Below are 12,410 nucleotides of genomic sequence, written 5' to 3'. Positions count from 1 at the left end.
GGCCATGGCCACTGGACAAGGACCTAGAAGCTGCAGGCAGCAGCAGTGGAAGAGCAGTAGCCTAGCAGTGGAGATTCTGGAGCATTAGCCACTGTGCCCGTTCATGACCCATGAACCTCCCAGCCTTGCCCACTGCCTACAGGAGAATCCCCACTGGTGAGTAGAGGGCCCATGCCAGAGTTTCCAGGCTGTGCTGGAAACAGCCTGTTCCAACAAGTTCAATACCACCCGAGAGTGTTCAAGGTAACATTTCCACAATCCACCCTTGCTTGCTAGAGGGAGCAATGACCGTGAGGACCCAGGTGCTGCAAGCCCTCCCCAGACCATCTGCCATGCTAACTAGCCAGTCACCAGAGTGACCAGCTATTTGCAAAAATGATTTGACTGCCTATTTCCAATCCCAATGACTCCGAAAAAGATAGGTTAACTTGACAAGAAATCCATCACCTTGCTTCATCACAAGTTGGAGGGTTGAGGAAAAATCCAGATGAGTCATTGGAAAGTAGAAAACATCTGATCTTACCTTGAGGTGAAGAAGGGATATGGGGGCTGAGAGCTGCCAACTCAAATCCTTCCAGTGAGATGGCAAAACAAGCCTCCAGATGCTCCAAAGTTCACCTGGAACTTAGCTGCAGGGCAGTTCGGAACCATGTCCCCAGAACTATGAGGCTAGCACTGATGCCCTGTGTACTTAGCCTCCAAACTCGGAGTGTCTAGACTGAGGGAGTCCATCAACCCATTTTTGTTTTCATCCCCAACTGGCTCTTAATTAAGTACTGACACAGAATTGTTGGCATTTTACTTTTCCAAGGAAAACATTATTAAAAAATGACAATACCAGGCAGCGCCTGTGACTCAAGGAGTAGGGCACCAGCCCCATATACTGGCGGTGGCAGGTTCAAGCCTGGCCCCGGCCAAAACTGCAAAAAAAAAAAAAAAAAGAAAAGATAAAACTACAATACTATCTAATATCACCATCATTTCCTAAAAGAAAACATTTTAGCTCCGAGAGTTTGGCAGGCGCGCCTATAATCTCAGCACTCTGGGAGACTAGGGCAGGAGCACTGCTTGAGCCCAGGAGTTCAAGACCAGCCTGGGCACCAGAGAGACCTCGTCTCTACCAGAAATAGAAAAACTTAACCAGGAATGCTAGCAATCACCTATAGCCCCAGCTACTTGGGAAGCTAAGGCAGTCAACTCACTTGAGCCTTGGAGTGTGAGGCTACAGTGAGCTACGATCACATCACTGCACTCCTGCCTGGAGGACAGAGCAAGACCCCATCTCTCAAAAAATAAAATAAATAAATAGTAAAGTATCTCAAGAATGGGGGGGGTTCCAATATATTCAACACTAATATTAAACCAATAATTAAACAACTATACACCCACACAAAAGAAAAAACATAAGTATAGTCTAACAAGAGGGAGGGCGATTGGCAAGATCTCACCTACTGTACACAATATGAGTGTGTTCAGCACGCCCCCGGGTGAAGGGCTCAACTACAACTTCAACGTTACCTTAGAAATGAAAACAATGTGGGTTGGTGCCTGTAGCTCAAGTGGCTAAGGCGTCAGCCACATACACCAGAGCTGGTGGGTTTGAATCCTGCCCGGGCCTGCCCAACAATGACAACTACAACCAAAAAATAGCCAGGCATTGTGGTGGGCTGCTGCAGTCCCAGCTGCTAGGGAGGCTGAGGCAAGAGAATCGCTTAAACCCAGGAGTTGGAGGTTGCTGTGAGCTGTGACACCATAGCACTCTACCAAGGGCAACAGCTTGAGGCTCTGTCTCAAAAAAAAAAAAAAAAAAAAAAAAAAAAAGAAGGAAAGAAAGAAAGAAATGAAAACAATGGACCTAAACATGTGTACCCTCATATTAATCTGAAATTAAAAAAAAAAAAATATGCGGTGGTGCCTGTGGCTCTAAGGAGTAGGGCACTGGCCCCATATCCCGGAGGTCATGGGTTCAAACACGGCCCCAGCCCAAAACTGCAAGAAAAAAAAAAAAAAAATTATGGTCCATCCATACTGTGGGATAACACTCAGCAATAAAAAAGGAACAAATTACTGATGAACACAACGACCTGGATGAATCTCCAGAGAATTATGATAAGTGGGGGGAAAAAAACAATTCCAAAAGGTTACATGCTGTATGCTTCCAATTGTGTAACATTCTGATAAAAAAAATTACAGAAATAATGTACAATAGATTAGTGGTTGTAATGGTTAAGAAGGGGGCTAAGGGCTAGCCAGACATGGTATGGATATTGAAGGGCAAGATGAGGGATTCTTTGGTAAAAAGAAACAAAAAAAATGTTCTGTATCTTCATTGTATGAATGTCAATATCACGTTTGCAATAATGTAATATAGTTTTTGCAAGATTTTACCATTGAAAAAGGATACATGGTATATCTCTGTATTATTTCTGAAGGGTGCATGTGAATCTATAACTATCTTGAAAACCTTAATTAAAAATAAAAAATAAAAGTTAAGCTTGACAAAATGCTTGTTATGACATGTTCTTCATTTTTGCAAGAGTCAGGAAAATCCACAATCTTCTGGGAGTCGAATCCCAACCATGCTGACCAGTATTTGGGAGGCAGAGGCAAGGGGCCTGGGGCCAGGGTCTAAGTACACATGAGGATACAACCAACTTGTGCAAAAACCAATGTGTCACCTTTCTCTCATCTGACATTTTGGCCTCCCATCTAAGGGCTCCCTTGTCCCCTAGGCTGCACATCCTCATGTCACCAACTCCTGTCTCCTTCACCTGTGGTTTCCACCCCCCTCTTCATCAGAACTACCCCAAATGAGGCTTTTAAACTTATAGCTTCCCAGATTTCACTGTCAGAGATCTGGTCCAGTGGCCCCAGGACAGGATCTCAGAGTCATCCAAATGTAGGCACCATGGCCCATGACCTCTCATCCTCCAAGCCCCCCACCTGGTCAGCACACATCCTGACTCAGGCTATGAAATCATGGCCCCAAGCTATCAGCAATGGGTCCTGGAAGGTGACGCTGAAGGGCAGGGCTGGGGACAAATGAAGACTGAATGGCAGGGCCTGGTCCACAGAGGTAGCAGGCTGTGCTGACACCAGGACAAAACAGTAGAGAGAGGCACATGGAGCTGGGAACTGGGTAGGTAACTCTTCAAGTTCAGAACCAAAGTGCAAAGCTAAGTGGTAAGTGCCAAGGCAGCAGAATTTGAGAAAAGCCTGTACTTTCACCAGAAAAGCATCCTGTCGTGGGGAAGCCTCTATGGACACTACCCGGGCCTCTAACCACCCTGACTGGCTCCTGCCATCTCCATCATGGTGCCCTGATCCATTATTCACCATCAAGCACCTCTACCCAACCCCCATGCCATGCATACAGCCAAGGGCTCAACACTGGCTGCCTGGACTAAGTGGCCACGAGGAGCTCTGACTGAACCAGGGTTCCCTAGTGATGGCAGTGTCCAACTCACAGGGAGACCCATTAATGGCAGAGAGTGGAGAGGGTCTTTGCAAGCCACCAACACATAACCTCTCATCTCTGGGCCTTAGGGATGCCCACACCCCTACATTTTCCAGCATAAAATCCCCTCCACCCTTACCTTGCTGTAGAGGGAAGCCACAGAGATGCTGTGGGAAATTTCACTCATGCTGTGTGAAGACCTGTGTGGAGCCTGAGGTGACTGACTGTGCAGAACTACTAGAGGACTGAGTCTTGCGAGCTGCTAGGCAGTCGGGCCCTGCTATCGTGCCTGAGGGCTGGCAGTGGGGCCAGGGATGCAAAACCTGCAAGAGATGAAGTCCAAAGCACCAGGCTGGGACCTCTCCCTGACAAGGTCATGTAGTCCCTGGTATGATAGAGAGTACATGTAAAGGGGCCCCTAGGCATGGTCGCGGGATTTTGCAGTTGCCTCTGACACTGAGGATGCATCTCCACGGGGCTGAAATGGAACACAGGATAAACACCAGGTCTGCCTGCTGTGGTGAGGGCTGTCCTCTGAGACATGGAGGTACAGAGGGGCCAGGTGTACTCAGGACCAGGCACAAAGATAGAGGTGGCAAGTGAAGTCACACCTATTTAAGTTCGTTCCTGCCAAGATCCTTTGGCCTCCTGTCTCTGACCTCTAGCCTCAAACCTGGAGCTGTGGATCCCGTTCCTTCCCCTTCTTCCACTACAACACAGGCTTATTAGGACAAGCCCCAAGCCCAAGGCCAGACTTTAATTACAGTAGAACTTCCATAGTTGACCACCTCCTTAAGCTGATCTAATTTCCATAGACCAGACATGTGGCACATGTGTGTTATCAATACAGTAGGCCTGTTCCTGATGTTGACCAGTTCATTACAGTCCCTTGGGCAGTCAAGTTTCAGAGGTCCCACTGTAGTATGTTTCTGATCTCTCTACAGAAAGATCCCTACCAATGAGTACTTCTTTGGGACTTCCTTACTGCCTCAAGCTTTACTCTAAAGCAGTGGTTCTTAACCGACCCACAGGAACTGTATCAAAGGCTCGAGGCATTAGGAAGGTTGAGAACCACTGCTCTAAAGCATTCAGTTAGACGACTTCACTGTATGGTCCTCCTGTGTCCATGTGACCCCCAAAGCTACACAATACCACAGCAGCAGCTTCTTGGCTAACGTCAGGCTCTCACTTGGAACAATTAACTGAACCACCTTAAAATACAGACCATGAAAACTAGGCATGGGAGGAAATACATTTACTTTAGGTATAAAGGGTTACTATTATTAACAAGTTATTGCTATTATTTACACGTTTATAAAACAGAAATAAAAATGACATACATGTTTGGTGCCAAAAGTGGTGTATCCAAACTAGTATTAGTACAAAAATAAATTTTCAAGCTATATGTTTTTAAAATAAATGTCATTGAAACCGTAAGGGGAAAACATTGTCACAGCGAAGCAGCCCTGGGCAACAGTGAAACCAGTGCCTGCTGGAAAAGTCGCCCCCACATGCCCTGGCAAGAATCCAAGCAAACAAAAATCAGGTATATAGTAGTTATGTTCCTGAGCTACGGAAGTTTAGAGCATCTAAACTGTTGTGAATTCCAGCTAAAGAGGAGCCCCCAAGGGGTCTGAGCTGATAAACTGTCACTGGTTCTAGCTAGTGGCACCAGGACATGGTACTGCACTCTGAGGGGAAGCTAAGCCCACTTGTGAAACAAGAAATCCTGGACTCACACAGGACAGTGCACAGCTCCTCTCTGCTGATCACCATCCCTGCGCAAGTCTCCTGGCCACAGACCAACAGGGCCACAGGCAGCCAACACACAGAAGCTGCTTCTCTGGGAGGTCCTGGGCCCGCCAGACATGAGCCTCGGTGATTTTGGCAGAGACCCGCAGCACCTCCAAGGTCTCATTCCTTCGTAGACCTGTGCCTGTTCACACTTGACAGCAGACGTCACTGGCAGCCCCAGCAGGGAAAATACAACCAGCCCGGCAAACCCTCTGTCCCCGACATGGTGCTTCAACCTTCAGTGACCAAGTTTCCTCCTCCTTTCCCATGAAGCCCGGCCAGGTCTTGTGCCCACTGGAAGTGGCATGCTGGGTGAGTGAGCGTGCAGAGTGACCCGAAGGCTGGCCCAGCCAACTCTCGCTCTGCCCGGGTACGGTGCAGCAGTATGCCTGCCCATGCACAAAGTCCTCCGGGACCTCAGCAAGGAATGCAAGTGCTGAGGTCGGCGGGAAGAATGGTGCTAATGAACAGGCTGCAGCCCACACCAGAGCAGCTAAGGCTCCACAGGAGCTGGTGCCCGCTCACCGCCTGGAGCTGGGACAGCAGCGCGGAGGAGGACACCAAGCAGCCTCTGAGGCTGCAGCTGAGCTCTGCTCACTGGTCCTGGACCCGGGCCCTTTTGGCTTTCAGCGACAGATGCTGTAAGAGAAGAGTAGACAACAGAGTTGGGGTGGTTAGACAAAGAAACCAGACTCCAACATATTTCCTGTATGAAAGACTGAATCAAATCTGCCATCTGGTCTACACCTTCCCAATAAATGCAGTGTCCCTCAGGAAATGGTCTGGAGGGGAAATGCCCAAGTGACCAATAAAGGAAAAAAGACTTCAATAAGCAGACAACAGCCAGAAGCCCAGCCACTAAGGCTGGCCATGGTTACACAGGGCACCGTGGAAGCTGTCAAGAAAAGTGGTCTTTTTTAGACACAGCTCTCCTCTGGCCTAGCCCACAGGAGAGCATTGTGGCCAAACACCTGTGCTCAAAAGACTTGACTTGGGCTGCAGTAGACCTCAACTGTCCTGAAAGTTCCTGACACATATACTCTTCTTAGGATCAAGAAAATCAATCCATCTACCAAGCATTTCAAGATGCTAGGTCCTAGTGCTGAAGGATGGAGATGAACACACGGCCCCTGCCCTCACGTAGGGTACAAACTTTCTGGTAACGATGGGAAAAGGATACCTCCTAGTGACACTTTGTTTTCCACCCAGAAATGTCACTTTCTACCAGTATAAATAACAAGAAGCACAATTGTGGGCATCAGTTAATAGAGCTACAAATATTCTTTATATTCTAAAGTAAAGCCCAAAGTGCTAGAAATCCTAAAATATGCATTGGAAGCAAAATGTGTACACATACTCTTTTTCTTGTTTTTTCCTGGAGACAGAGTTTTACTCTGTCACCCTTAGGTAGAGTGCCGTGGTGTCATAGCTCACAGTAAAATAAAACTGTTGGGCTGAAGCAGTCCTCTTGCCTCAGCCTCCCAAGTAGTTAGGACTACAGGGGCCTACCATAACACCAGCTAATTTTTCTACCTTTTTTTCTTTTCTTTTTTTAGAGACAGAGTTGCATTTTGTCACCATTGGTAAAGTGCTATGGCGTCACAGCTCACAGCAACCTCCAACTCTTGGGCTTAGGTGATTCTCTTGCCTCAGCCTCCCGAGTAGCTCAGACTACAGGCACCTGCCACAATGCCTGGCTATTTTGTTGTTGTTGTTGCAGTTTGGCCAGGGCTGGGTTCAATCCCACCATACTTGGTATATGGGGCCACCACCCTACTCAGTGAGCCACAGGCACCACCCTAATTTTTCTATTTTTAATACAGACAGGGTCTCGCGCCTACTCAGACTAGTCTCCAACTCCTGAGCTCAAACAATCCACCCACTTCAGCCTCCCAAAGTGTTAGGATTACAGGCATGAGCCACCATGCCCAGCTACACATAGGTTTTTAATCAAGCTCTTCTCACCAACTGAGGCATATTTGATAACCCATTAGTAATCATACAGAGATAACCAAGAGTTGGCTCAGGCATGCTGCCATAACATGCAGTGGGATCATCGCAAGAAGAATTCCCATCCCCCTGACTGCTCCACGGTCTGCCCACTTCTCAGTACACCCATGTGACCTCATGACAGCAAGCCCTATCGCCCACAGAACTGCAGGTGTGAAAGGAGGCACAGCACACTACCAGGCAGGACACAAGGGATGACAGAGTAACAGGACCCAGGTCTACATGAGCTATAAGAATTCAGACTTTCGAGGGGGGAATGGGTGGAGGGAGGGGGATTGGAGGGATCACTTCTGAGGTTTATCTTACAAGGGTACAAGTGAATCTTTCTAAGAGTAGAATGTGAACGTTTTAAAATAATAACTAAGAAAATGACATGAAGGCTATGTTAACCAGTTTGACGGAAGTGTTTCGGATTGTGTGTGAAAACCCCACACTGTACCCCAGAAGTGCATTAATGTACATAGTTACCATTCAATTAAAAAAAAAAAAGTTAAATGAATAAATAATGGAAAATGCAAAAAAAAAAAAAAAAAAAAAAGAATTCAGACTTTCTATCCACTCATGTCTGAGAAAGGACCAGTACAGGTTCCTACAAAGGCCAGGTAAAAAGGGTTTTCGCTAGATAACAAAGTTGTCTCTGAGAATCAGGAAAGAAAATTTCAGGACTGGGAGGCAAATCTCTGAATGGGTCACCCCCTTCTTCCTCCGTCCAGCTGTGGGTCTTACTGAATTTCTCTGCATTCTCTCCTCCCTTTACTTCACCTAATGTGACCCTACAGCCAATGTTAGACACGTCCACAGGAGTGGGAGAGGATGCCATTGTGCCTGTGAAGCCATTTTTGGTACTGGTTTCTGAGAAGAATGTTAAGTATAAACAAAGCTGAATCCGAACCATTTTGGGCCTCCTTAGAGGATAAGAAACACTGTGAAAAACAACAGTGATGGAAAGTCAAAAGGTGCCAGGGAAGAGCCGAGGATGATCTGGGGCTGCGGGTGGCTGTGAAGTGCTGCGCTGTGTTCAACGAAGAGACACACACCATAGATGGGCAGCCACCGGAGAGCTCTTCCAGAAACCAATCTGTTTTAGACAAGTTAATAGTACACACAAGTGCCTCTGCACTTTGTAGCTGAGAAGGGGACAAGTTTCTCTGGGATTTTAGGACCCTCGCAGTACAATGAGGCTACTGTATTGAGTGATTCCTAATGGTCCAGCCTCTCTAAAAATACTCTGATCACAGAAACTGTCATTTTCTTCAAGTTTCTAAAACTATTTGCTCTTTAACTTTGTGGGTTTGACCTAAAGAAACTGTCATTTTGAGCCGAGAAGGGAAAATGACTCAGCTTCTAGGCTAATTCTGTTCTCCAAGAGTCTAAATGGATCCAAGACAATTTCAGGTTCATCCCTCTCTTAACTGCTTGCATCTTATTACTTGAACAAGCACTTTTACCACTGTGCCATTCTCCCAAGTTCTAGTTTGCATTTCTGATCACTTCTCTTAGACTCTGAAGCCTGCCGCTTTCCACCTAAGAGGTTTTCCTTCACCACAAGCTTCTTCTTATCAACCCAACCCAGCAGAGTCGCTGTTGTTCATCAGGTTTCCAGCTAAAATGTCTGTATTGGGATGTGTGAAGAATCATAAAGGTTTGAAATGTTTTTCATTTGGTTGGTGAAGAAAGAATTAAATATTGTGAGACGCTTTTTAAAGGACGGTTTTCCTTCTCCTCCCTTCCTGCCAGAGGAAGAGGGATGAGCAGACCCTTCCATTTACAAAGTCACAAATTCACACGTCTCCAAGATTTCAGCAAGTGAGAACACGAGTGAAGCAGGACAGCGGCACGGGAAGGCGTCACCAACAGCAGTACCTGCTCTTCAGCCCTGCTGACTACAACCAGGCAGGGGCTTAGGCCCCGGGTTACAGGATTTAACTTTCTTTCAAGACAAACTAGAAATCTACATTTCACATCAAACCTCTCGATTTTTAAATGTGGCAACCAATTCAAATTTTAGTTTGAAAACCCTGCGCAGTTCCGTTCTAGCTCTGACGGAACTAAATTCAATTTTAGTTTGAAAACCCTGCGCAGTTCAGTTCTAGCTCTGATGGAGTAACGGGTCTTGGACTTTCTCTGCTGCTGTACACAACAGTAAACCTGGGCAAAATATCTAAAGCAACTGTTTTCAGACATTGAACAACAAACAGCACAAGGCTGCAATCCTTGAAAAAAAAAAAAAAGAAATGCACACACGCTCAGCTCCATACACATCCCAGGTCCCAGCCCGCATCTCCAAGCCTCCACACAGGGAAGTAAAGCCTAAACAAGGACAGTGCGGTCAGTGGAGCAAACAGGGACAAGAGCTGAGGGCCACAAAGACGGGCAGGATTCACAGGAAAGGACATCAAATGGGAGGAGTTCCACAAATCTACACAGGCCACCCTTAAGTCTTTGGCTAGATAATAAGCTACGTACATGCAGGCCAAGATTTGGTAAGGCAGAGATTCTAACAGAGGACAGTTACTGGAGAGTTGTAAACTGAGACAGAGATTCTGGAGGTTTGAACTGTGCGAGAGACACTGAGCTCTGGTCTGTCTGAGTGCAAAGCCCTCCTTGAGTATCCCAGCCATTCAGCTGAGACACCAAAAAGGCCATGTGTAATTAAAAAAAAAAAAAAAAAAGTCATAACTTGGGGCACATGACTGCCCTATTAAAGACTAAAATCAAGGCTCAGCAGAGTCAAACTGATGTGCCAGTTAGCTACTGGGGATGGTGGGGAGGAACCTGACATTCCATAAGAGAACAAAATCCAGAAGCTCTACAAAATAGCATTTATAACATCTATTACATAACAAAAACTTACTAGACAATAGAAGCAGGAAACCATGACCCATAACAAAGAAGAAAAGTAGCCAACAGAGAAAACAGACCAGAAGTGATAGAGGCACTGAATTAGTAGCTATTATAAAAATATCCAAAGATTTAAAGAAAAAGATGGGCATAATGAGTAAACACATGAATTATATAAAAACTAAATTAAAATGCTAGAATAGAAAAATACAGTATCTGAAATGAAATATTCTCTGGATGGGTTTAACAAGAGACTGGACACTATAGACGAAGTGATCAAGCCGGGCACAGTGGCTCATGCCTGTAATCCTAGCACTCTGGGAAGCCCAGGCAGGTGGAATGCTTGAGCTCACGTTTTTCAAAACCAACCTGAGCAAAAAACAAAACTCAATCTCTACTAAAAATAGAAAAACTAAGACAAGAGGATCGGTCTACCTAGAATGACAGCTTCAGACTCTGTCTCAAAAAAAAAAAAAAAAGTACTCAGTAAATTTGAAGACAGATCATGGAAATTATCCAAGGCCCAACACATCGGTTCACACCTGTAATTCTAGCACTCTGGGAGGCCAAGGTGGGAGGATCCCTTGAACTCAGGAGTTCAAGAACAGCCTGAACAACAGCTAGACCACATCTCTAATAAAAATAGAAAAATTACCCGGGCATTGTGGCAGGTGTTTGTAGTCCCAGCTACTTGGGAGACTGAGGCAGAAGGATCACTTGAATCCAGGAATTTGAGGCTGCTGTGAGCTAGGCTGATGCCACACTGCTCTACTCAGGGCACCAGAATGAGACTGTCTAACTCTTGCCAAAAGAGAAATTACCCAAACTGAAACACAGGGAAAAAACAAGATCACAGCCTCTGTGACATGTGGGACAGTATCAAGTGTTCTAACACATACATAACTGGAGTTCCAGAAGGAGAGTAGAGAGAAAAAGATTAGAGGAGAAAAACAAAATTTAAAGAATGGCCCCAAACTTCCCAAATATGATTTTAATAAATCAGCTCAAAGATTCAAAAAGATCAATAACTCCAAGTAGGATAAATACAAGGAAAACCATAGATCAAAATGCTGAAAATCAAATATTAAAAAAAATCATAAAGCAGGTCATTGGCTTTTCACAGAAACAATTCAAGCCAGACTATAATGAAATAAACTTGCTAAAGGGTTAAAAAAAAAAAAAAAAAAAAAAAGCTTTCAATCTATAATTCTTTTTTTTTCGGGGGGGGGGGAGGTTGTAGTTTGGCTGGGGCTGGGCTCGACCCCACCATCCTCAGTATATGGGGCCAGAACCCTACCCACTGAACCACAGGCACCACCCTCAATCTAGAATTCTATATTGAAAAAATGTCTTTCACAAATAAAGACAAGAGGTCAGTGCCTGTAGCTCAGTCAGCAGGGAGCTGGCCACATACACTGAGGGTGATGGGTTCAAATCTGACCCGGGTTGGCTAAAACAACAATGACAACTGCAACAACAAAAAAATAGCTGGGCATTTGTTGCGGGCACCTGTAGTCCCAGCTACTTGGGAGGCTGAGGCAAGAGAATCACTTAAGCCCAAGAGTTTGAGGTTGTTGTGAGCTGTGACACCATGGCACTCTACCCAGGGTGACAGCTTGAGACTCCATCTCAAAATAAATAAATAAATATAAAAAGACAAAATAAAGACATTTTCAAATAAATGAGTGGTGAGGGAATACTACTTCCCCAACAGACATGCACTAAAAGATATATTAAAGGAAATCGTTCTTCAGGCCCAAGGGAAGATACACCAGACAGAAATCTGGATCTACCAACTCAAGATCCACTGTGGTAAGCTAAGGATGCACAAAGAATCTTTAGAGAAACCACCCCCAAACCCTAAGAGGTATAAAAATCTGTTAGAAGAGATAAAAAAGATACCCCTAAATCTGATTAATTCAAAAGGCGGCAGTACAAAAGGGATGAGGGGAAAAGAACAAAGACTAAGTGGGACAGAGAGGAAACCAACAGCAAGGTGGTAGACGGAAATCTAACTACAAATGATTATATTAAACAACTGGACTAAATCAACTTCCCAATTAAAAACACATTCCACACCAAAAAGAAGGAATCTGTGGGCTGAATTTAACCCAGGAAGTTTTGAACTCTGATCTACCTGCCAGGCTTCCAAACATAATCATTTCCCAATTTAAAATCTTGTTAGAAGAATGTATGCCCCCCCCCCTTTTTTTTAATGAATGATCTTTTTTTTTTCGAAGAAATGAGGGAGAAAATCAAACTATGAACCTGCTCTCCAGGGCACACTGCCCTGCTCATCCTGCATGTG

The 12,410-nt window shown here is 45.3% G+C and overlaps 1 protein-coding gene across 4 annotated transcripts in view; it reads right to left on the bottom strand.

Annotated features, from left to right (window-relative positions):
* Positions 1–3,727: 3,727 nt before the first annotated feature.
* DHX35 (DEAH-box helicase 35) overlaps positions 3,728–12,410 on the bottom strand; it is a 79,470-nt gene continuing 70,787 nt past the window's right edge. For 3 of the 4 annotated variants that reach the window (XM_003787593.3, XM_023512023.1, XM_023512024.1), the window contains one exon: positions 4,698–5,890. In XM_003787593.3, coding sequence (XP_003787641.1) covers positions 5,846–5,890 — 45 coding nt within the window. In that variant the 3' untranslated portion in view covers positions 4,698–5,845. Of the gene's footprint in view, positions 3,781–4,697; positions 5,891–12,410 lie in introns of those variants that run through there. The other variant, XR_002772747.1, reaches the window with a different exon arrangement.

This window comes from Otolemur garnettii, unplaced genomic scaffold (assembly GCF_000181295.1).
Source record: "Otolemur garnettii isolate 467f Iridium unplaced genomic scaffold, OtoGar3 scaffold00023, whole genome shotgun sequence".
NCBI classification, from domain to species: Eukaryota; Metazoa; Chordata; class Mammalia; order Primates; family Galagidae; genus Otolemur; species Otolemur garnettii.
The sequence above is the reverse complement of the archived record's forward strand: the minus strand, read 5'-3'. Positions and strand labels throughout refer to the sequence as shown.